At 48.4% G+C, this 25,778-nt stretch overlaps 1 protein-coding gene across 3 annotated transcripts in view; it reads right to left on the bottom strand.

Moving 5' to 3' along the window:
* Positions 1-25,778, bottom strand: part of LOC142578676 (beta-galactosidase-like) — a 62,312-nt gene that overhangs the window by 30,189 nt on the left and 6,345 nt on the right. For all 3 annotated transcript variants that reach the window (XM_075688148.1, XM_075688147.1, XM_075688146.1), the window contains exons 4-6: positions 6,401-6,464; positions 6,188-6,282; positions 5,500-5,680 (exon numbers count right to left, since the gene is read on the bottom strand). In XM_075688148.1, the coding sequence (XP_075544263.1) occupies positions 5,500-5,680; positions 6,188-6,282; positions 6,401-6,464 (340 nt within the window). The remainder of the gene's footprint in view (positions 1-5,499; positions 5,681-6,187; positions 6,283-6,400; positions 6,465-25,778) is intronic.

The raw sequence follows: 25,778 nt of genomic DNA, 5'->3' as shown, positions 1-25,778 counted from the left end.
CAATTACGGGGCTAAATAATTTTTTTTCTCAAGCTTGACAAAAAAAAAACGTAAAAGTTCTCGCGGGCTTCTTTCCGTGCACCCTGGCCATCTCTCGGGCTCGGGTCACCACTGCTAGTGGTACTCGGAAAAAAACTTTTAGCATGTCTTGAGGAACAAGACACTCCTTCATCAGAACAGGAATTGGCCTCCCTGGTGCAGTATTCGTCCACTCCCTCCCAAATCACTCATTTGATTACCCAATGGCCCTCAGTCCTCAGCAGCTGCGAAGCACCTGACCAAGGCTGCGGTCAGACCTGCAATACAGCAGAGGGTGCTAAAAATCTCTGGACCCGGACAGACCGCTAATGGAAACTGACCCTTGCAACGTTTAACACCCGAACCTTCTCGAGTGAAGCTATAGCCTAGCAGGACTCTTTGAGGAACCATCAGGCATTGTTTTGGATATCATTGGCCTTAGTGAGGTTAGAAGAACTGGTGAGGCTTATACAGTGCCGACAAATGGTCACGTCCTCTGCTATAGAGGACTACCAGACAAGAAGCAATATGGGGTACGATTTCTAATCCATAAGGACATAGCGGGCAACATTGACGAATTTTACAGCATTAACGAGAGGATAGCAGTAGATGTAACAAAGCTGAATAGGAGGTATACAAATGGTAGTACAAAAGGTAGTACAAACCTATGCTCCAACCTGCAGTCACGAGGAAGAAGAAATAGAACAGTTTTATGAAGATGTTGAATTAGCGATGCGAAAATTACAAACTCAGTAATTACTGTAGTTATGGGCGACTTCAATGCAAAAGTGGGTAAAAAGCAGGCCTGTGAACAAGCAGTTCGCAAATACGGCGTGGACTGTAGGAGCACTCTAGAAGAGACGTTTGTAGGATTCGCGGAAAGAAATAAGCTGCCAATAATAAACACCTTCTTCAGGAAGCGTTGGAACAAAAAGTGAACCTGGAAAAGCCCTAATGGTGAAACAAGAAATGAAATCGATTTCGTACCTTTTGTCGATCCCAGCATAGTGCAGAATTTAGAAGTGTTAGGTAGGGTAAATTACAGTGATCATAGGTTAGTGAGGGCTAGGATTCACCTCAATTTGAAGAGAGAAAGAGTAAAATGGGTCAAGAAGAAACAGGCCAACCTAGACGCAGAAAGGGTAAAAGCAGACCAATTCAGGTTGGCACTTGCAAATAAATACGCAGCCTTAGAAAAAGCAGATGAATATGACGTAGAGGCAATCAATCAAACCTTAACTGGGCTGGCTTCAGACGCAGCAACTGAAGTGGAAGGTAAGACATCAAAGTAACCAGTAGGTAAGCTCTCCCAAGTAACAGAAGACCTAATAAAGAAAAGACAAAGAATGAAAGTGTCGAACTCAAGCGATCAGATAGAATTCGCGGAACTGTCAAAACTAATCAACAAGGAGAAAACAAGGGATATTCGAAATTATAACGTGATAAAGACTGAGGAAGCAGTAAAAGATGAACGCTGCCTGAAAAAAGTGAGAAGGAAACTAGGCATCGCACAAATCACGCTGCATGCACTGAAAGATAGGCAGGGTAATATCATCAGCCATCTCGAAGATATAGTAAAAGCATCGGAAGAATTCTGTACTTACCTGCACAATACCCAGAGGAGTCAGGATACCTTCATTAGAAACAGTAATGAGCAGGTTACAGAGGCTCCTTCTATAACTATAGCGATGAAGTTAGAAGGGCCTTGCAAGACATGAGACGGGGAAAAGCGGCAGGAGAAGATGGGCTGCCAGTCTATTTAATCAAATATGGTGTAGACATAATGCTTGAGAAACTAGCGGCCCCTTATAAGAACTGTCTATCGACTTCTAGGGTCCCAGAGAACTGCAAGAATGCCAACATTACCCTAATCCACAAAAAGGGACACGTTAAAGAATTGGAAAATTATAGACCCGTTAGCTTACTTCCAATATTATATAAAATATTCGCCAAGATAATCTCCAACAGAATAAGGGCAACAGTGGACTTTAGTCAACCAAGGGAACAGGCTGGTTTCATGAAGGGATACTCTACAATGGATCGCATCCATGTCATCAATCAGGTAATCGAGAAATCCGCAGAGTACAATCAGCCTCTCTCTATGGCTTTTATAGATTACGAAAAGGCATTTGATTCAGTAGAGTTACCAGCAGTCATATAGGCATTACATAATCAAGGAGTACAGGACGCTTACGTAAACATCTTGGAAAGTATCTACAGAGATTACACAGCTACCTTAACACTCCAGAAGAAAAGTAGGAAGATACCTATAAAGAAAGGGGTCAGACAAGGAGACACACTCTCTCCAATGCTATTCACTGCGTGCTTGGAAGAAGTATTCAAGCTATTAAACTGGGAAGGCTTAGGAGTGAGGATCAACGGCGAATGTCTCAGCAATCTTCGATTTGCAGATGACATTGTCCCGTTCAGCAACACTGGGGACGAGTTACAACAAATGATTGAGGAGTTTAATAGAGAGAGTGTACGAGCGTTGTTGAAGATTAATATGCAGAAGACAAAGCTAATGATCAATAGCCGGACAAGGGAACAAGATTTCGGGATCGCCAGTCAGCCTCTAGAGTCCGTGAAGGAGTACGCGTACCTAAGTCAATTACTCGCAGCGGACTCTGATCATGAGAAGAAAATTTACAGAAGAATAAAAATGGGTTGGAGCACATACGGCAGACATTGTCAGATCCTGACTGGAAGTTTACCATTATCGTTGAAAAGAAAGGTGTACAATCAATGCATTATAGCGGTGCTAACATATGCGGCAGAAACTTAGAGACTGACAAAGAAGTTCAAAAACAAGTTAAGGACCGCGCAAAGAGCAATGGAACGAACAAATGTTAGGCATGACATTAAGAGACAGGAAGAGAGCGGTGTGAATCAAAGAGGAAGCGCTAGTTGGAATCGGTTGGCGCAGGACCGGCGGTAATTGGAAATCACAAGGAGAGGCCTTCGTCCTGCAGTGGACATTAAATAGGCTCGTGATGATGATGATGATGATGATGATGATGATGATGATGATGATGATTAGCCACGCAAAGCCAGATCTTGAATTTTTCAGGAGGGTCTACAATTTTGTCATGGATACATTGGCACGGAATATATTATTTAATGAATTTAATTATTAATAACTAACTGGCAGTTAGGCGAAATACAAAAAGTAGTCTGACTTGCTCCAAACAACGTCAACCAATATTATCTTGGTTGCGCCCAGCTTAGTGGCACTTGCGCATATTTACATTTTGGTACAAGTTACGTGAGACACATGTATGGTATATCCACAGATACCGGGAGCTTCACGAAATGCGTCGGAAATTCTTTAAAAAATAGAAAAGCTCAAATAATTAAATGATTTCCTCTTGATTACTTCTACAATATATAGAGTCATATATATGAGAATGACTCGATGTAATAATTCGACAACTATTGTATAGTAATCTGGCGACATTGATGCCTTCAGGTAGCACGTGTAGGTTTATTGACCAGCTGCCTTCACTTAAAAAGATCACGTACCCGTGACGCCTGCGGCAGAAAGGATGTTCCACATCCGCCGCCAAGGTTTGTGAGCGGTGGCGCTGGCTAACACTCCCTGAGCTAGTTCTAGTAACAACGCATAAATACCCCGGAAAGTGGATGGGGAAACGGCGCCGCGGTAGCTCAATTGGTTAGAGCATCACACGCGTAATGCGAAGACGTGGGATCGCTCCAAACTTGCGGCAAGTAGTTTTTTCATCCACTTTCAATTCCATTATTTTTTATAATTTCTTTATTTCAATTAGTAAGTACAAGTAATTTGCCCGGTGTCGTCATTGGTGTCATTGTAGGCTCCTTATGATATGATTAATAAAAATCGGGCCCCTTGGTTAACCCCCTTCCTTCTCGTTCGATATAAATGTCAGACAAGTAATGGTGCAAATGAGACTAATTAGCTTTTGAAGTAAAAAATGCTACGCCATTGTAGCGCCCCATCCGAGGAGTCTAGAGCCGTTTCCAGAAATGCAAAAAGCTAACGTTGCTATTTTTTGCAGCAAGATGAATTACAGGCAAATTTCACACACAAAAAGAAATGCCGTGGTTGAAAGCGGTTAAACCAAGTTTGTCGAGCAATAGCACGGTTTTGCTTGCTTTGGGAAAGGACGCAGGCGCTGCTCGGCGCCGTCAGCAACTACCGAATCTACAGTTCCATCGCAAGGCAAGATGCAGACGCTGCTCGGCGCGGCAGCAGCACCGAGTGAAATGACCTTCATGCTGCGTCTCGCTTCAACGCGAACTAAGCGTCCAAAGCACAGCGCATACGAAGCTAGCTACCAGTACTCGGCACACTTTGTCCACATCGCAGATCACTTTGAAGATGAGGCCAGCGCGACCGCGCAAATTGTCCACATCGCAGATCGCTTTCAAGATATGGGTGCCCGCACGACGTACGCAGTAGACGCCGGTAGTGGCAAGCTAAGTCCCAGTTTGACCTTGGCTGAACTTGAAGGTCAGATTTACGGATCCAGGCGTTTTCTGTATCTGTGCCTGTAGTAGTAGAGCTATCGCTCTAAAAGCTAAACTGAACAGCTGAAAAGCTCAATTGGCACGCCCTTTCACGACGCATATGAGTGACGAGCACCAAGCGAGCGTTCTTATGAAGCCGCGATTTCGGCTGCTTCGCGCTCGCCCGATGGTGAGGCGCGAAAGAAATCATGTCAGTCATGGGCGTCTGCAAAGGGCGTACCAGTCGCGCTCTTGAGCTGTTCAGTTTTGCTTTTGGGCGAGAACTCGGCTAGAGCTCATCACGCTGTAAAAATTTGGAGCTTTAACTTCCAGCATTTTTAAAAACGGTTCTATTACTGATGCTACTGTGCTGTGCAGAGCTGGTGCTCGTCGCGAGCACGGCTTCGCATGGCAGGTAGACGCCCGCCACGTAGGCAGGCATGATTGCGCACTATGTTTCTCGTGGCTGCATCATCGTGGCGCTGGAGAGCAAGCGCGAGTGTCCAGCTCCATCACCCTCGGGGTCCTCGTAGCCGGCAGTGACTGCGTCGCGACAGCAGAACGAGCGAGCTCCGGTTGCGCAGTCGTGGCGGCCTGCGGCCACAACTGTGTACAGCCACCGTCGAACTTAACTCGAACAATGAAGACACATATATCAAGTTTAACAAACACGTGATGGAAGGATCAAACTTCGAATGCTTTGGAATTATCATCATTATTATTAGTTTTGAACCCGTATATAGAATTAACGGGAAAGGGAAAGCGAGGAGCAGGCTGGCAACTGCCACCGGAAGGGGCACAACGCCTGCCTAAGCCACCACGATCAAGGCACCTCAACCGGAAAATTTACAGCGCCTCCTGCAGGAGAAGCAAGAATTCGCTTATAAGGCGATTTCGGTTTAAGTGTGACACTGTCTGTACTTTCCATGCTCAATAAAGAAGATTTAGTAGAAGTTGAAAATTCCGCGTATTACGTTTTCAAGTTTTACATACTTGGACCGAAATCAACAGTTGTGTAGGCGCCGTCGACTTTGCCGCACTTGAGGAAACCATCTCCGGCACCATCTGTGGTGTAGAGGATGACGTCATAGTGCAGGTAATGGCGCACTAGGTCTCTCAACCAGGCCATGTACTCCAAGTCACATGCTTTGTAGCTGCCGTACTCGTTCTCGATCTGCAACAAGTCGCCAATGCCGAAAGAAAGAGAAACACTCTGAGCTAGCACTTTGTGTGGACCCATTTCATTTTCTATTATTGATTTATTATATGCGCCGAGTGACTGATATTAACTGCGGCGCACGCGCCTGTTACGAGGGGCGTTCGTAAAGCTCGTATTGTCGGTGCCATAAATTTCGAACAGGCGCACAGGCATGAGTCACAGGTCTCTATAGCTTTAGCGGAATATATGAAAAAAATGTGTGTTATATTATACCGTGGAACACCGCTAAGGCATCGAAACACAAAATGGGCTGCGTCCATTAGGAAAGTTGATTGAAGCGCAGCAGGGAACCACTTTATTCATTTGAAGGGACTCTAACGCGATGGACACAGCTGGTGGCTGCATACGGTGACCGCATGCATCGTGCACCGCTCGCGTTAGACTGGAGAGCGACAAGTTGTTACGACAATGGGCGGAAATGTTTATAGAGCATGTTTACGTTATCGTACATATGATACTCACCTGTACAGCTATAATGGGCCCTCCGTTGGCGTATAGAAGTGGTTTTATCAGCGGAAGTAGCTTAGCGAAGTACCTTTGCACGGGCTCGGTGTATTCTGTAATGAATATCACAAAGAGTGACCGTCAATACGCCTGAATGCAATCGACGACCATTCACTGAGCAGCACATTTTACCCTAGACGATTGCCCTGACACACGAATGGCGGCGTTTACCTGGATCCATAGTCCGAAGACTAATTGAGGCATTTCTAGACAGCAACCAGTAAGGCAGTCCACCCTGTAAAGTAATAGTAGAATGACCAGATTACGAAGAAAAACAAAAGTTGGCATGCCAAAATTTAGGAAAGAGAAGTTAAAGCAAAGAATATAGACGCAATTTGTCGATTTTCTAATTTAGTATGAGTATAATAACAACAAGAAGGGTACATTTGGTCGCTTTGAGCTTTTTGCTTAAGCGTAGCCAAGGAAGATCGATTTTGGTTTCGGTTTCCGCGCAGGGCATGTCCACAGAGCATTTCGTGCAGAAGCCATGACCCAAGCCAATCTTTCTATGTTTATGATCAGGATAACGCACGCTTCATCTCGGCCTACAGTTGCTTTCAAGGCAAAAGCCCCAAGTAGGCGGCGGCATCCCACTTCGGCTCAAGTAATCGCTTTTGACAGATATAGCTTCACCTATAAAACACACGCTGATCCAGCGCAGTGTTGGGAGAGAAAGAGAGGAGAGGGAAAGGCATGAAAATTAAGAAGGTTCAGCCGGTTTGGATATATACAGCGCACTGGGGGCGGGGGAAATGAGACTGAAAGATGAGAAGGAGCGAATTTGACAGTATGCACTTACAGACATGCAATGAAAAGTTTGTTGTTCAGTTCGTCACAATACATGCAGGGTGTCCCAACTATCATGAACCGAGATTTAAAAATATGGAAATGCCACGTAACTGTACGGAAGCAAGGTAATGTTGTTTTCTGTCGCTTGGAGATACTCAGATTATTCTTGCATTCCACCTAATTAAATAATCAGTCTTAATTAATTATTCACCTTCTCAAATATTATGATTAGATGGAAAGTGTCAATGAAACAATTGTAGAACAACATGAAAAACTCCCTATACAGTTTTCTGTTGCTCAATACGTGCTACATAAATGTGTTCTTCCGAGCGTGACACAGGCCCGCGAATACTTGGCAAAGCACCTCGAGCGCCCAGTCGCGCGGCAATTCAGTGGTATGGTCCTTCAGCCTGGAGCAATTCCTCCGCCAGCTGCCTGAAAACGTTAAATTTTGGGTGCAAGACAAACCGGGGGTCGGCACTGTTGCTAGGGCCGCCGAACTAGCAGATAGATAGATAGATAGATAGATAGATAGATAGATAGATAGATAGATAGATAGATAGATAGATAGATAGATAGATAGATAGATAGATAGATAGATAGATAGATAGATAGATAGATAGATAGATAGATAGATAGAAACTTTATTGCAATGGAAAAGATTTGAAGGAGGGGTGGTCGGAGCCTCTCAGTCCAGGGCCCCACTGGCCTCTGCCGCCTGCCTGACCTGGCTAATTAAGGACTTTTGTCCTGCCAGGTTGGAGCGGGCGAGCTGTGCCTCCCACTGCTCTATTGTGTTACTGGTATTTGGCCTATGAGGGTGCTTAGTGCACTCCCACGTAATATGTATTAGGGTAGGTATGCCACCGCACCAAGGAAAGTTGGCCCTATAACGAGTGGGATACGCAGTAGAGTTCGTGTGTTGCCAAGCTCTCGAGAACAAAGTTGCTGAAGGACAGGATAAGGAACAGGCGAGGGGTAGGAAAGAACGTCACGCGGCAAAGAAAGCTTGCGCAATCGCGAGATGCAAGCGCGCGCCGGCATTAAGCGTATAGAACCCGAAAGAAACTAGTTATTTTTGCCCGAACCGAAACTGAACCGAAATCTTAATATTTCTTTTTTTTCGTTCTAGAGCAGCATCGAAAAGAAAGAAATAACTTTTTGTTGTTGTTGTTGTTGTTCAGATCGGCCACCTTTTATGGATCTTTTCATCCATGCCTTGCCAGCACTTGTGATTAAACTACTATGTTACCTTGTTTTTAAATACATACTATCCTTGAGTGTACTTACCAGTAGCAGCACCGCTAGTACGGGTTTCACGGAGGGGGGGAGGGGAGACTAGTTGTTGCGCTAACGCGACAATATTTGCATCGCATCCGACGGGTGGACTCGCCAGACTATGATGCGTGCAAGGCACCTGAAACAGTGGAGCACATACTTGTTGCTTGGCCCCAGTGTAACTGTTAACGACCTGCATTTACCTCTTCGTTATCGCTGTTTAGTAACAGGCCGTTAGGGGAAAAAGTATTATTGGCCCCTTGGCCCCACGTAATAACAACGAAGCGAGCCATCAAGGCTCTCTTAGGATTTTAATATAATAATAATAATATTTGGGGTTTTACGTGCCAAAACCACTTTCTGATTATGAGGCACGCCGTAGTGGAGGACTCCGGAAATTTTGACCACCTGGGGTTCTTTAACGTGCACCTAAATCTAAGCACACGGGTGTTTTCGCATTTCGCCCCCATCGAAATGCGGCCGCCGTGGCCGGGATTCGATCCCGCGACCTCGTGCTCAGCAGCCCAACACCATAGCCACTGAGCAACCACGGCGGGTTCTTAGGATTTTACAGCGATGTTGTTAGCCTCTAGTCGGTCGGGATCTTTTGTGGGCTCGTGCTCACAACCCCCCCCCCCAAAAAAAAACAGTACCGCCACCTAGCGGTCGCGGTCACTCAGACATGCCTCGAACAGCAGCGGGAGAAAAGTTTCCGCGTAACAGAATTACGTTTCCTCGTATATTCGTATTAGAATGCGCAGCTATCATGTCTGCAGCTTATGCGAAAGTCGCACTTTCCGAATCTCCTGACGCAATTTACCTTGAAAAAAGTCGCAGTGTCGCCTGAAAGGTGAAGCATTGATTGCAATAGCAAATTAATAAGCAGCCGTACGAAGCAAGGATAGTAGTTTTATCGGCCGTATGACCTTGTAAACATTCGCTTCCTAGCTGAATTAACAAGCATGGTGTCAGCACGCACAGGAAAACATGAACACATCACACTCGATGACCGCGGACATTCGCTTTCAAAACGCTGGCGTCAGGAAGCGCGGCAGCAGCAGCGAGCGAAGTGGCTTTCGTGCTGTCTATCGCTTCAACGCAAACTGAGCGGCGAGAACAAAATGCACGCAAAGCTGCGAGCCGTCGGCCCACCTAGGCTGTGCCCTCAAAGCAGGTCGCTTTCAATATAGAGCCCGCTGTTACGATCAGCCTGCAGAGGTACCGACCTGCAAAATTTTCCCAGCCGCTGCAGCTGCGGCGGTGGCATCCTTCCGAGAAGCGACCTTGGAACCCTCTCGGCCCGTTGCGACAAGTCGTTTTGGGAAGCCTACAATGCGCCTCCTCGGACAGCCCAGCAGCGCCAGCGAGGCTAGCAACGCTCGGCGGACCGAGTATTGTTAGTTGACTCGCCGTCGCCTTCACGGTTTGCTTGGAGCGGGGGAATTCCTTGAAGGGGATGTTTTGCTGTGCTTTCCATGGGCCCCAGAAGTCATCACAGTCAATGGACAGACGCGGCGGGCACTGACTGCGAGGTCAGCTCTGGGATCAAGAGGCGCCTGCTCGGGGCAAGACCACTGTCTGCGAGAACCCTCTCACCTCGGTGTGTTCAGTGAAACCTGTGCGGAAGTGAGTGTGTAAACCCTCCCCCTCAAAGGCGGGTCGGCTACGATGACTTTGGACGCTCCCATTGGTCGAAGGTTGAACGGCCGTTTTTCCTCACCTAGGAATCTAGGGAAGACAGAGTGTTTTTACGCAGCCGTTTTACGGCTCTTCAGTGTGCATTCTCTTTCAGTAATGCTAGACTGATGAACTGGAACGTTCTCCACTCTTCATGTGGATATTGTAAATAAATCCTATATTCCTCGTTCTCGATGAGAACAAGTCCCTCTCTTCAACAACGTTCTTAGCGGGGATGAGCCGGACGACGGCATGGGCCAGCTACCATCTATTTCATGCCCGGCCCCCCGCGCGTAGCCGAGTTACACGCAGTTGCTGCCGAAATACAACGCCTTGATCGTCGGCTTACCCTCGCGCGCTTTCACTCACACACAAGGCACGCGGTGATGGTGTTATCATTCTTGGACGTCCTACGGAACGTCACAGCGATGGCGACTACAAAAATGCGCCTGCAGTCTCCATATAATTGCTATCGCAATAAAGTTCAATTAGTTCAATAAGGCACTTGCGCTTGGCGGAGGGTCTAGAAGAATGAGCCTGTCTACTGCACTTCCGCACACGTGTGTGCGCGCGTGACGTACATCGCTTGGAGGTGGTGCTTGACTAACGTCGTCTAACGTCGTTTGTGCTTGTTTAATGTCAGCAACAGCTTTGCTGTATATCCACTTTCTCCAGGGTGGAATGGAGGCGGATTTTTTAAAGTTAACACACGCCCTAATTCAAGGCTGTGAGCAGGCTTTTCGAAGACGAACGTTGTGAGGACTGGGAGGCTCAATCCCACCGTTCGTAACCAGTTATCAAGATTGGAGTCGGGCATTAATTAGGTTGTAGCTGGCCCATGCCGTCGTCCAACTTATCCACGCTGAGGATGTTGTTGAAGGGAAGGACTGCTTCTCATCGAGAACGAGGAATATGGGTTTATTTACATTATCTACATAAGGACGTTGCAGTTCATCAGTCTAGCATGACTGCGAGAGAAACTATACTGAGCAGCCGCACAACAGCGGTTTATAAACACTCGGCCCTCCCTCGATCCCAAAGTGAGGGAAACGTTCGACCAGGCACCGTAGACGAGCCGCCTCTCTGGGGGAGGGCTTACACACACACACACTTCCGCACAGGTTCACGGTCCCCACCGACATCAGACCAACACCTCCTAGACAAGAAGGCCTGAATGCTAGGCGAGTGACGTCACGGAGAAGAGGCCATCGGCACGCTCGGGGATACGGGTTGAATGAAGGGATCGCGGCTTGGTTCACCTAGCAGCCGTATGCTTTTATTGACCACTCCACACTTTTTGTTCAGTCTAAACTGCGGAATGAGCAGCAGGCACCTTACAAAGCATTTATTTAGAGGCACAGATACAAAACAGCTTTGTAAAACATGTGCAGGTATTGATTTCAGCAGCTTTTTATAGCGTCGCGCTTTGTCGTCTTTGTATGTACGTTGTTTGTGCATTATAATAATTATTATTATTTATTATACGCCACACTTCATACCTATTACTTCAAATAAATTGAATCCATGAAAACTTTTCCTTCCGTATTTTTGTACCTATGGTTATTATGGCGCGGCAATGATGAATGTAACGCACTCTATTAGCTTCACAATTGCGTATGAACATTTTTATTGGGGACACATATACTTATTGCAATCTAGATTATGCTTAAATGAATAATTTCGCTGTCGACGCACTAATTACCACAGTGCGCTAATTTACAACAACTCAAATAAGTATAGAAACGGTATATAAAACATTCGTGCAGCTATTTACAAGGAAACAGCTGCCTTATTGCGCAGAGTTTCAGCTTTTCTCTTCCTTGCCTTAGCATTGGCATCCAATATTTTATCATTCATCTTGCAGCAGTAGTTCTTCAATAAAATATTTGTGCTACACCGCAAAAGGTGCCTTAACACAAATTGACGTTTGTGTCCATCCTCGCACGCGTCGAACTCTGAGGAATCATCACTGACGAGCATGCAGTTCAAGCGTGAGGTCAGTGACTAAACGACGTTGGTTTGGCAGATTAGTAAATTCCTCTTCCTGAACGTAGACCTTTTGCTTGTTATAAATTGCACCAGGTCTTCTAGGTTTAGAATCTTATCCGCTTCCTTCTCCTTGCGGAATGCTTCAGCAGACGCTTCACACACTTTCTTCAAAGAAGCAGCTTCAAGACGCATGCGCTTGGAATCAGAATCCTCCCTCGAGGTGCTTGGCTTCGAAAGATAAGGTGGACATTGAGGAAACTTTGATGGGACTGCACCTGGGCGAAGACGCAGGCGTGAGAGTGGTGCAGTGAAGGTGTACCTTGTAAGGTCGTCGAGGTGAGAGAACTCCCGCACGATGTCGGCCTCAATGAAGTGAAGTTCAGAAACCTAGAAGGAAGTTAAAAGTTCTAAATTTTATTCTAACATTACTGATTTAAAGGAACTTTCTCTAAATGAGCAATTAACCTTCCCGTATTTTTCAAAAGTAACTATTTAGAAGTGCTGAACATCTTACCTTGGAGTGCGGTGATACAATGAAACCTGCACGTGGTATCGCCCTAATCCAGGCACTCTGGGCTTCTTCATCTTGCGGAAACTTGATTGCGGAAACTTGAAGACGTGATTTTTCTCCCCCGATTTGTAATTGCTCCGGCAATTGGGCACGTAGCACTTATTAGGCATATCTTGGCATGGCACTCCACATTCCGGGGCAATGAAGACTCGCGGTGCACACAATCGCAAGCACAGCACAAGTGTTGAGACTGCATGCACTGGTCACGTACAGAAAAAAATGTGCATTCGGAAGCATGTGACAGCATGGCCGAGCATGCCGAGACTTGTTTAACCGCGAAGCTATTCGAGGAGCGGCACGGCTCCTGGAACTAATCGAATTGTTGTCGCCGCCGTCGTCGCCTCGATCTTCTCCGAATAGCCGGGGTTAACTATAGTATATCTTCCGCGCTTCATTTTCAACACAGGTACGCCGCTAGTAGCTTCGCAGCGCGCTGCACGGAACTTCTATGTTGGCCTCTTCTGTGTGACGTAGCTCAAGGGGAGAGGGTCAGCCAGAAGGCCTTAAGTTCTCTAGAGGGTGTTGCATCAGACGGTCTTCGCAGAACTCGGGGCTTACGTCAGGAAAGGCGCATCTTATTCCCCGAGCTGACCCCCGCAGCGCAGCCGCCAGTTCTCCATTGTCTTGCGTCTTGAAAGGCGCGTGGGAAGGGGCCTCCAACTACGTTCCCTCGGACACTCTCTTGTTCGCAGCAGACCGGTTCGGCGGTGGCGGGTTCCGTCACAAAGCCTGGTTCGTCGAACTCATCTCGGCAATCCCGCGACGCAGAGTGGCGGACGTGGCGCATTGTCCTGTGGACACAGTAGACTTAGTGACGCCGTGTGGCTAGATTGTTGCGGTGGCGTTCAAGGAAAAGTTGACGTCGCTGTCGCAACTGGCTGGCAAAACTTGCATCTCAGCGGGCCGTTCTTAACAACGTGTACATAATCCCATCCTGCCGTCTGTCCTCACCCTCATTGCGGTATTTTCCTTCCTTTTGAGCATAGTAGCAAGCTTTCCTAGATAATTTTTCCTCCCCTTCTCTCTGCCTCACTAAAGTTTCGCTTCACATAGATTCCAGCAATGATGCTGGAGCTGCATAATTATTTTTTTAGCTCCGTGCGGCCTGAAGAACAACACGCGTAATCTTTCCGTACAGATTGACAGCAGCGTCGAAGTTTCGTTAAAAAAATTATTTATGCAGTTTTCCTGTAGTTATTATTTTGTTATGCAAGTGAACATTAACTGGTTCAAACCGGTTTGAACCGTTTTGGTGAAAAAAGTTCCGGTTCGACACACTGATTGGCACCCCCAATGGCACCCCCAATGCTTGGCACCCCCCTCTGAACAAAAATGCTTCTTCGGCGAGCCTGCTGTTTTGAATAACATTCTCGCCTCAGCACCTCTACGACGGCTTAGAGCTGGCAAATATGCAAGCGCCACAATCAATGTGATTTCTGAAGGATGTGCACCCTTCAGAAATCAAAGCTGACCAGCCGTCACTTCTGGGGACGTGCGTCCCCATGCTGCTGCTGATGATGATGAGTTACAGTCATCATCATCAGCAGCAGCAGCCTGTTTTATGTCCACTGCAGGACGAAGGCCTCTCCCTGCGATCTCCAATTATCCCTGTCCTGCGCCAACAGATTCCAACTAGCGCCCGCGAATTTCCTAATTTCATCGCTCCACCTAGTCTTCTGCCGTCCTCGACTGCGTTTCGCTTCTCTTGGTACCCATTCTGTAACTCTAATTGTCCGACGGTTATCTAACCGGCGCATTACATGACCTGCCCAGCTCCATTTTTTTCTCTTGATGTCAATTAGTATATCGTCTATACCCGTTTGCTCTCTGATCCAAACCGCTCTCTTTCTGTCTCTTAACGTTATGCTTAGCAATCTTCGTTCCATCGCTCTTTGCGCGGTCCTTAACTTGTTCTCAAGCTTCCTTGTCAGCCTCCAAATCTCTGCCCCATATGTCAGCACTGGTAAAGTACACTGATTGTACACCTTCCTTTTCAATGATAATGGTAAGCTTCCAGTCAGGAGCTGATCATGTCTGCCGTATGCGATCCAAACCATTTTTATTCTTCTATGAATTTCCTTCTCATGATCAGGGTTCCCTTTGATTAACTGACCTAGGTAAACGTACTCCTTCACAGACTCAAGAGGCTGACTGGCGATCCTGAACTCTTGTTCCCTTGCCCGGCTATACATCATTATCTTTGTCTTCCGCATATTAATCTTCAATCCCACCCACTCTTACACTCTCTGTGTTAAGGTCCTCAATCATTAGTTGTAACTCGTCTACATTGTTGTCGCAGCAAACTATGTCACAACTAATGCATCAACACCAACTTGTCCAACTTTCTGTGTTAATGTACCTTACATTAATGTACATTACATTAATGGCCAGGCATCTCGACAATGGTGAGCGGGTGAACGGAAAGTCTCTGGCTCCGTTGCTGGCGAGGAGTGCAGTGAGAGAACACTGGGAAAGTCCTGGGGAACCAAGTTGTTACTTAAGTGAGACGCACGACGCTCTCGCATGACTTTTTTATTCTCATCTTCATCATGTAAATCACTGTAAATAAAGCTTATTTTCTCGTCCATCCGGACTTCTCTTTCGCCTGGCACCCGGCACAGCACCAGCCCTGAAGTCTTCGTCACTACTCGGACCCCCGATTTCGTAACAAGGGCACGTCGACGGAGGACTGGGGGCTCAAAGCAGCACAGCAGAAGAAAACTTTTTGAGCTATAGGTCTGTTGTCTGTTTTAAGTAGCAGAAGTCACGGTCACGTTGCGCAGCTTGCAGGACGCTGCGAGTAATCTTCTCGTCTATGGAAAATACTGAACGAGACGCGCAGCTGCTACGTGTGCGCCGCCTGACACTTAATGAGCCGTGTCGCTTGCTCCGAGACACCGCCGCAACTTTCGACGGGGTTCATACCTCATTGGTCGAACCGGATAAGCTGACCGGACAGGAGAGATGGACCAGGCAGGCGGTTGATAAGCGCAGCGTTTGTCTGCCTTCAGTCGCGTAAATAAACACGCAGGACTCGTTTAGCAGCCGTATCGCAGGATGCCTCGCTCAAGTACCAGTACTTTGCCATTTTCAAACCAATCCGCAAAACACTTCACGTAGCAGGGTGTCAGTTTTGAAGGGTCGGGAAAGAGCAGAGGAAAATAAAACGAGCCCTTATGGCAGACCCCGGAACAACGACGACCGCTGCGGTGAAGTGCAAAGCCCTGAAGCGCAAAGACGAAAGACGCGCTGGCCCGCGTGAGCCCCAAACAGTGGCCTTGAAGGATTCAACATGAAAGGCCCAACAATAAGAGCAAAGTGAACCAGCAAGTCACTGACGACGTGCGAAGCCAACCGAGTAAAGACGCGTTTGCGGTGGCAATGCAAGCACGCGGTTATCTAGTGGGCTCTAAAGAAAAGGGCGCGGCCAAGAAAGAAGCCGCGCCCGATTCGTTGCTAGGTATAGGCGTTGTACTGATAGTGATAGAACATGCTAGAGAACCGAACTGCTGCGGAAATAGGCAATTGGTCTGTGAAACCTTGTCCCGCATCTGTGATAGCTACGAGATTAAATATAAGAGAATCGAGTGTTCGGTTAAAGAACGGCCGATATAGTTAGCTGAGTAGACGTGAAAGTGCATTAATTTCGCGCCGTCTTCGAAAAGGGTATATATCAGGTACATTGGTACAAAATAACGCAATATCCCTATAGCCGAACCACTCTTTCGCGCCGGCGTCGATCTCCTATAGGCCTTTTCCAGCGTCGAAAACCGGCAACAAGTGGGTCGCTGTTGCGACATACTATACGACGCGTAACGTCTTCACGCGGCCATTGCCAACAAGTTGCGCTGCGGACGTTGCGGATTTCCTTTTGCATGACGTCATTCTACATCACGGCGCGCCGAGGCAGCTGCTCGCTGATCACGGCCGCACCTTCTTGTCCCGCGTTGTTGAAGAGCTTCTTCGTTCCTGTTCTGCCGTACACAAACTACCCACCGCATATCACCCGCAGACCAATGGACTAATTGAACGGCTCAACCGGACGTTGACGGAGGTGCTATCCTATGTACGTTTCTCCGGACCACGTGACTGCGACGACACGTTACCGTAAATAACATCTGCTTATAATTGCTTATAAATAACATTTGCTCTTCCCGTCACGAGACCGCTGGTTTTTCTCCTATTTATCTGCTGTTCGGCCGCCACCCAACTTTGCCCTTCGAGATACTCTTTCCACCCACGACCAACATTCCAACTGAGTATGCCTGCGACTTCACTGGGGCTCACTCAGCTCGCCAGGTTGCCCCCTCACGGCTCACTGCCTTCCAGGTTGCCCAGAAGACGAGGTATGACACTCACCACTTAGACGTTCATTTCTCCCTCGGTCCCTAGTTCCTCTATGGACAGACACCATGCCGCCGCATCGGAATTCCTAAATACGTTTTCTTAGATATCAAAGGAGCCTACGACAACATCCTTCATGAAGCCATTCTCGATGCCCTAGATGACTTGGGTATTGGCGGCCGGCTCTACCTGTGGATTGTGAGCTACCTCAGCGGCCGTTTCGTTTATATGTCCACGCCTGATGGAGACACTAACCGTCATCAGGTATGCCGTGGAGTTCCTCAGGGAGGAGTTCTCAGCCCTACATTATTTAATGTGGCACTGATTGGCCTGGTGAGCGAGCTTCCACCTCACATCCACATCAGTGCATATGCAGATGACATCTGCATCTGGGCTTCTGGTACAACACGCCCACAACTACGTGCGAAATTACAACGGGCTGTGTCATCTACTTCACGATACATACGGCGTCAGGGTTTGCGCTTAGCTGCCGAAAAATGTGCTGTGGTTGCATTCACGCGCAAATCCGTCTGCCGCTACCCGATCTCCATTAACGGTGTCATAATACCTTATGTCTCTCACCACAGATTCTTGGGCATTATCATCGACCGCGGTTTGTCATGGACGAGGCATGCTAATATGTTGAAGCAAAAACTTAATCTGTTTTGCCATGTTCTTCGCTTCGCAACAGGCATGAAATGGGGCCCCACGGAAGGCTCATTACTAAGACTTTATCAGTCTCTTTTCGTAGGCTACATTCGATACAGCCTTCCGATACTCTCAAACTTGAGCATTTCCTGCTTACGGACATTAGAGAGCGTCCAAGCGCAGGCACTCAAAATATGCCTCGGGTTGCCACGGCGTGCCTCCAACAAAGGCACAATTGAGGAAGCCCACGTATGCCCATTACCGATATACCTGTCCCACGAACCACTTCGTGTGTATTTACGCTTACTGACACGACACCATTGCCATCCATTGATGTCGGTTCTACATGAGCGACCGGACAGCAGTTTCACAAGTGCACTCCGCTGCCATCTACCCCACATAACATCAGGCTATGCCCTTCCATATCACCCCGTCAAACCACCATGGGTGATGGCTCAACCTTCCGTATGCGTACATATCCCCGGCATACTAAAGAAATCATTGATTCCCGTCAGTGGACTACAACAACTTGCTCTCGCGTACATCTGGTCAGAATACCAGACATGTGTTCATGTTTACACAGACGGCTCCGCGTCATCTAAGGCATCGACAGCAGCTGTGGTGATACCAGCCCAACAGATGACTCGAGCTTTCATACTCGACCATAATTCAACATCAACCGCTGCAGAGCTTGTGGCTATTCGGGAAGCGATTCGCCATATTTGCGGGGAAAGACCTCAAGAGTGGTGCATTTTCACGGACTCAAAACCCGCGCTGCAAATTTTGGGATGCTTCCTGCGCCACACCGCATATCAGGTTCTGGCCTTGCAGATCACCGAGCTACTTTCATACGCTCAAGAAAAACACCACCGCATAGTGTTCCAATGGATCCCGGGACACTGTGGGCTCAACGGTAATGAGATGGCCGATGCTGCAGCAAGGCGCGCCCTCAGCAATGGTCTGCGAACTGTCGTGCCATTCTCCAGACCGGACATCACATGCCTCCTGTCGGAATTAATAAGGAGTGCGACGAGAAGATACTGGGCCCAGCCAGACGCTCGTCACGTCCGCCTTAAAAGCCTGGATCCCGATATGAAATTTCCCATTCTGCGTGGTCTTCCACGCCCTCATACATGCCTGATACACAGACTGCGCTTAGGCGTCGCCTTCACGCGCAAATATTTGCACATTATTGGACGGACAGACTCCCCGGACTGTTCAGTGTGTGGCGCTGTAGAGACTATAGAACATGTGCTTGTGGTGTGCCCTCAGTATGCGCGAGAAAGACTGACATTAGCAGATACATTGAGACATTTACACAATGGACCACTGTCGGAGGACCTCTTGCTAGGCGCGTGGCCACAGAGTTGGCAGACGACAGAGACAATGCGTGCACTTTCACGTTTCCTAGGTGACACGGGCCTGGACTCACGCCTGTGATACCAGTTGTGTAATGTGTCATTCACCTCGTTCCTCCCATTATCATCCCCCATTGTGACCCTTTTTCTTCCCCTCTTCCCCTTCCCTTACGTAGAGTAGCAGGCCAGATGCTCCATTATCCGGCCGACCTCTCTACATTTTCCAATCATTAAAATACTTCTTCTTCTTCTTCTTCTCCCGCGCTACATAGGGCCTTGTAAGATCTTGCGTCAACTTGGCGATGTAAACTACGAAGTATCCCAGCTGGACTATCGTTCATCGTCTGCCCATGTCGTCCACGTTTCTAAACTGAAACCCTACTTCACCGCGACCTCGCCCTTATTAACACTAGCACCAAGACGGCGACTTTCTGACGGGGCGATGTTACGGTGCAGTGGGGCATAGTCATAGTATGACTATAAAGAAAGAGGACGATTTGTCGAGAAGGGCGTGCGGCTGGTTCGGGCAGCCATCTTGTGCATGTAGCGTTGCTGTAACCTGTATATACTTGTAAGTACACCTATGTTTCACTAATTCTGCCCCGTGGCAATGCGTGAGATAGAGAGAGAGAGGGGGGGGGATGAAAGATGCGGTGAGGGGCTCGCGCACGCACGCGGAGGGCCTGGGCAAGTCAAAGCGTTCTCATAGGCCAGTCGCCCTCAAGAAAGACAGAAGTCTTCACAGCTTTGTGGGCCAGCAATCGATGGGGACGGCCTTCAATCTAACATTTATAGTGCCATTCTGATAGATTTCAGTCAGAAAGACAAACAGTATCTATCGCATTGCGAGGACTGGACGATCGGCCATTGTCTGGGCAAGTCTAATCACTGCAGTGAGCGCAATAACGTAAAGCTATTCCAAACTTTTCTATTCCAATTCTGCAATTAGCCCTTCGCGATTGGGCAAAAACTTTTTTGGACCACCCCCACTTCGCCTGTCTGTCACGCGACGTCACAAAAACCGCGATAGCTCCTCATCTGATATGACGTGTACACACTGATTATGCATGATTTGACCAAACAAAATAAAAAAGAGTTATTTCTCATTCGACGCATTTTCGCCGTTAGCCTTCGGCTATTGGTCAAAAGTTTTCGGGCTGCACCCACTTCACCTGCCGCTCACGCGACGTCACAAAACCACGAAAACTCACCGCGTCAAAGTGACGTGACCGCGTTAAAGATGCAATATTATGCCGAACAAAACTGAATTTTATTCTTAATAGCCGCAGTTTGCCCCGTTCCGAAAGGAATAAAAGATGGCTGCTGCCGATCGCTCAGGCACATGCTACTCGCACCTGCCGGAGAGCATGGGTTTATTTGCGTATAATAAAACTTTCTGTGTGGCCGTGTAACGTTTTCGAGTACTTTCGGCACGTTTACGACCTCGCTCTGCCAATTATTCCTTGCTGAGGATTCGTTTTAGCGGCATTCTTAAAGGGCCCCTCACCAGGTCTGGTCATTTTGAGCTGACAAGCGCAGAGCATACATTGCGTGATAACAATCGTGTCCGCAAAGTATTACATCGCAGCGCCGCACAAAGATGTGGAATTTCAATCCGAACGCCGTTTTCCCTTATTCCCGCGGCCACCGCGCTCCAAGCCGGATGATGACGTACGCGTGTACTTGCGCCTACGTACTCGGGTTCGCATTGTGACGCCAATCATCGTGACACGTGACTTCGAGAATTATTCTAGGCAACATCTGTTATTTGTGAGCTGTTGCTTGAATAGACGAATTGAAGTTTAGAGAAATAATAAAACACACAAATGCAATTCCCATGTGTTTTTTGTTTTGTTTTGTTTCGTTTTACTTCGCACCCAAGGAAGAGAGATGTACTTTCGTTTCGTCTGCTTGTTCCCACGTCGTGTAGTCACGTGCGCCGGTACCGAAACTATGCCATTTTCTACCGTGTTCCAGCGCGTGATCATGCCCTGCGATCCGCTTGTTCTGCCTCAGTATTCGTGTATCACTGAATTATACCACAAGTCATGTGTCCATGCGTACAGCGCGCAAAATCGTGCGCTGCGCGAAACGGTGACAGCTCGCGCGCAGCGCCGCCAGCGGAAATGCGCATCGCCGAGAGAAAAAGAAAGCGAGGAAAAAGAAAGTGAAGGTGGGGCCCGTGACGTATGTGTCACGCGATCCTCGAGGTTCGGCGTGGGAGAACGCAGGGAAGGTTTCGCTTGCGGATGTTAGACGGGTCGAGTGGAGAGAGAGTCTGGAGATGCAGTGGAGCTTGCCCCCTGGATCCATGGGTTCGCGGCACTGAAACATTTCTATCTCGGCTATTAAAGGGACACTAAAGGTTACCAGAAACTCAAGTTAAAGTGGTAGAGCAATGTTCTAGAACGTCTAAGGCGTCAATGTAATCGCGAACAGAGCTTTAGTAACCGAGAAATTGAGGTAAATGCATGACACGATTTGAGACCCTCCAGCGACATTCCGGTACTAGCCCGATGACGAAAGGTCTCCTCATAATTTGTGTTACTAATACTCAACTACTCGTATTAAAAATATCATTTCATTCGATTATAAGCCGGAAAAAATGCTACTTGTCTACGTCTATTCGATTCTAGGAAAAAATAACATTTTGACGTTACCCTTCAGTAATATGGGTGTTCGAAAGGTTTCGTTTTCGCTCGACTCTGCGCCGCGCACGCTTTGGAGTTTCAGTAGTTTCGTTATCGCGTCGTGCTGTGAGGGTTCTGCTCGCGAAACTTTCATTTGGAACAAGCAGCGAGAATGCCACGTCCATGTGATGTCGTGGGAAGCCCTCGTTGCTTTCCCGCTCCGGAGAGCCGGTGTCGAGGCCGCCGTCGTAGTACGCAACGACGCCGGCAGTGCGAGCCCTCAGAAGCAGGTCGCGCTCGTCGGTGCTCAAATCGCTGAAGTTGAGCCCACCATCGCGAGCCAATCTGTCGGTGTCAGGGTCCATTGCGACGAGCGTCGAAGTTAGCGTCATAGAATGAAGTACCAGCTTATGGGCGTCTTGCGCTGGAGTGTGAGGTATAGTAGCGGCGCCTGGTGGCGGTGCGGGAAACGACATCTGGGTCGTGCCAGCTTGGGTCGTATTGAGCCCTGGCTGTGGCGAAGCACGTTTCTAGGCCGAGTTTTGCGTCGATTCGCACATTTTTATGCCCTGTTGCGAGTGCGAAAAGGCTCGTCGCTTCTCATAGACCACGCCGACCACGCTGCGAGCTCGCTGCAGCCTATAGTTTAACGAAAACGGACTCTCCGTGTGCCGTGGGACGTAACGTGGGACGTAATTCGTTTCTCCTTCCGCTAGCCACCGTACTCCCGCTTTCGCTCTGCTGTCGGCTCTGTCTTGGCTCTGTTTCTGGCCGCGCGTTCGCGTTTTGCGCAGAAAAGCCGTAGCGCCGTCTGCGGACGCCGTTCTACTCACCGATGGCGCAACGTCACTATGAGACCATGATGTCAGTTCTCCTCGATCGGAGGGCGGGCGATTTGAACTGCGCTAGAGGTACGCGGACGCTTCAGAACGCATTTTCTCTTAAAATAAGTCTCTCCTTGGCACGAAACAAGCGTTTCGAGGTTTCTGGGATGGTATTTCAACAGTCCACGTTGACCTAATAGTAACCTTTAGTGTCCCTTTAATGAGCCGATTTGAAAATTTTTTTGCGGCAGAACGCTCCCCAGAGGACCCGTAACAACTTCCAGCGTATAACCAAAATTTTATATGGGGCCTGGTGAGGGGCCCTTTAACGTTCCGTTGCACGCCGCCGCGATTTTCGGCCAGCCACTGCAAGCTAAGTAAGGGAAAGCGGACCAATCGCAAGCGCCGCCACCACCCTCTTCATCCGATTATCTATTTCCAGTGCGGTGGCTCGGCCCCAGCGAAACCCTCTCCACGTGAGCGTGCTCCTCGCCTCCTGGCGAGGAACACGCTCACGTGGAGAAACGAAAAACCACCCAATGCAGGTAATGCTATTCATATTGAAAGCAAAGAAAAGTGACCTCCTATAAACTAAGAGAGCGTTTGATTGGGCTGTTGAGGCAACCCTGCGAGTCACCGCCCGATGCTTGCGTCGGCGGTTATGGAAATTTGACGTCAGGAAATTGGAAGAAAAACATATTGGAATAGTGCTAGGTTATAGGGCCCCCTGCAGATTGCGTGCGCGACGCCAATAGGGGTGTACATACATTTTGGGACGTACGCGAGCACTAGAGATAACGCTGGAATGTACGATTGGTCACGTATACATTGCCGGGGCACTCGACCGGTAGACGACTTCGGCGAACAGCAACGAGTCTATCCGAAACTTTACGAAGCCTTCGAAGGCAAAGCCGACCTTGACCCTACAGTCGCATGGATTATATTCGTTTTCGCTACAAAACTGCCTCTTCGTAAAGAAAAGCTTCTCACCAGTCCGCACCAACAACCTTCTCGTTATGCCTCAGTCATGCGGCCAGAGGTTCTGCACGCCCTGTATAATGATCCAACGGCAAGCCGTCTCTAATTCTCCCGAACGTTCGCGAGGACGCCAGACGAGTATAATATATACTGACTGCGCCTGACCGCCACGTCACCCAGCATGCCAAGAGACGCTGAGACTGTCAGCTACGCAAGACGCCACCTACAAAGCCAGCGGGATTGCCATAGCCTATCGAACCTCCTTGCCCACCGTTCGAACAAATGGGAATGAACCTATTGGAACCCTCTCTGACGTCAACATTCGGAAATAAGTGGATCGTCGTGGCTACCAACTACATAATAAAACACGTGCCCGAATATGGGAATGAACCACTTCCAGCACAACAGCCCGATGATCTAACTATTAGGCCAAAACTTTTTTCTTTATAGCATAAACATTAGGACCCCACCGCAATCATACTTCTCTCGTGCCAATTAGCACCAAGTAGCTCTTACAGGAGACTGCCGCATATGCCACGTCACGCAGAACGTGCGCGCGAGAGGAAGCTGGTGCAATAGCAGAAGCACCAGTTTCCATTTGGCTAAAGCGGTTAAATAAGACAGTCGAATAATATTCAATCTTACCACGGTCTTTCCAGTCGTACATCTCTCCCCACGCATCTCTCCTCGTCACTCTTTCATCGAAAAATATCAAACACCGCCTTTGTTCTCGTGATATCACTCCATCAACGCGTGACAGTGTGGATTCTCATGAATTGCATGCTGTCAGCATTTCGGCATACCTCGTGAACGGTGTAGTTCATAAAGATAAACATTGCATGGCAAAAAATTGTTGACATGCGCGGCGCACGAACATTAATATTGTATGAGATTACACGTTCAAAACTATGAAAATAAAGACAGTTGTGCACGCCGCATTTACTTTCAGAGCATTTAATTAACTGCTTCACGAAAGTTTCGCTTCACAGATCCCAACTTGTGCGTCAGATCTGTATAATTTTAATGTGAAACATTGTTTGGCTCATTCCAGGCACGTTACTGTAGCGTGGTAGGTAGGTCGATCTGCCTTGTCTCGTCATACTTCGGACTTCTCTGATAAAAAAAAGTATGACAGACAGTGGAATTGAACCACTGCCGTCGAACAAAGCAGTCCAATACTCTAACCACTAATCCACCATCGCTTTTGTTTTAGAGCGCAGCTCTTTGGCGTCCGTTCCTGGGTTTCGCGTCGTCGTCGGCCTCGTAACCAGCTCCGCCCCCCTTTCATCCCTCCAGCGCTAGCAGCGACCGACTGATACCGCTGGATGCCGCTGACGCCGCTAGAGAGTCAAGATAACGTGTCGACATCGGCGGCGTTGTCCCTGAAACCAACTCCGCAGCTGGGATTGACTCACTATCGGCGTCAGCGGCATCAGTCAGTCGCTGCTATCTCTTCCCTCCTCCCTTTATCGTGTTGTCCGCTTGCTGCGCGCGCTTCTGCCCCCATCGTTTGCCGCTGGGTGTACACGCCGCCCCCCTCCCCCCTCTTCCTGCGAGTCTCCGGTTGTCAAAGCGCCGGCTCGAACTAAATTCCTTTCTTCGCTCCTCCTCCAATGCAACCCCTGTGCGGTGGCAATCAGAGAGCCAGATCGGTGGCGGCGGATCTGTATATGTGCACCGCCCGGGCCGAAATTGCCGCTGCCGTTCGCCCTGTGCGGTGGCAATCAGAGAGCCAGATCGGTGGCGGCGGATCTGTATATGTGCACCGCCCGAGCCGAAATTGCCGCTGCCGTTCGCCACTGCGAAATTATCTGCCAGTTCTTTCTGAGCCATGAGCGAGACGACCGATGGAAGTCCTCCGTCTGCTGCTGCTGCTGCTGCTGCTAAACGAGCTGCCAGAGCAGAGGCCCAGCGCCGTCGCCGTCAGAATCCAGAGGTGCGTGCCGCCGAAGCAGAAGCTTACCGTCGCCGCCGTCGAGATGATCCAGGAGTACGGGAAATATAAAAAAAAATTCTGTGATAGCGCATACATGTGTTGCTCGATTTCTTTGCCTCAATCTATCGAAAAGGTGAAACAGCTTATTTGCTGCGCTCAAATTTCGCATTAGGAAGTAACGTAATCGTCGGTAATTTTTTTCTTTATTGCCTCGCTTGACAAAGAGTTTACGAGCTCAGAAGAACAGAATAATAAGATCCTAGTACCGAGAACCGTCAGCTGTTTGCTGACTGCAAGACATTAGTATTTCGGCATGTGCAACATAATTTCTAATCTTGGAACCCACTCTGGTACATACGTCTGCACCTTCTGCACTTCGACAAAATGAGACACAGATTCGCAAAAATATTTGCGAACTGGTCTAGCGTCGATACCCGCATTGTATACAGCAGTCCGGGTTCGCCATATACTGTGCAGGCCCAGGAGCATAACCAGATCAAAAGGCACACCATCGTCGTTTTCGACCG

Source organism: Dermacentor variabilis, chromosome 4, assembly GCF_050947875.1.
Source record: "Dermacentor variabilis isolate Ectoservices chromosome 4, ASM5094787v1, whole genome shotgun sequence".
In the NCBI taxonomy this organism is placed as follows: Eukaryota; Metazoa; Arthropoda; class Arachnida; order Ixodida; family Ixodidae; genus Dermacentor; species Dermacentor variabilis.
This window is presented reverse-complemented; position numbering and strand designations above follow the sequence as displayed.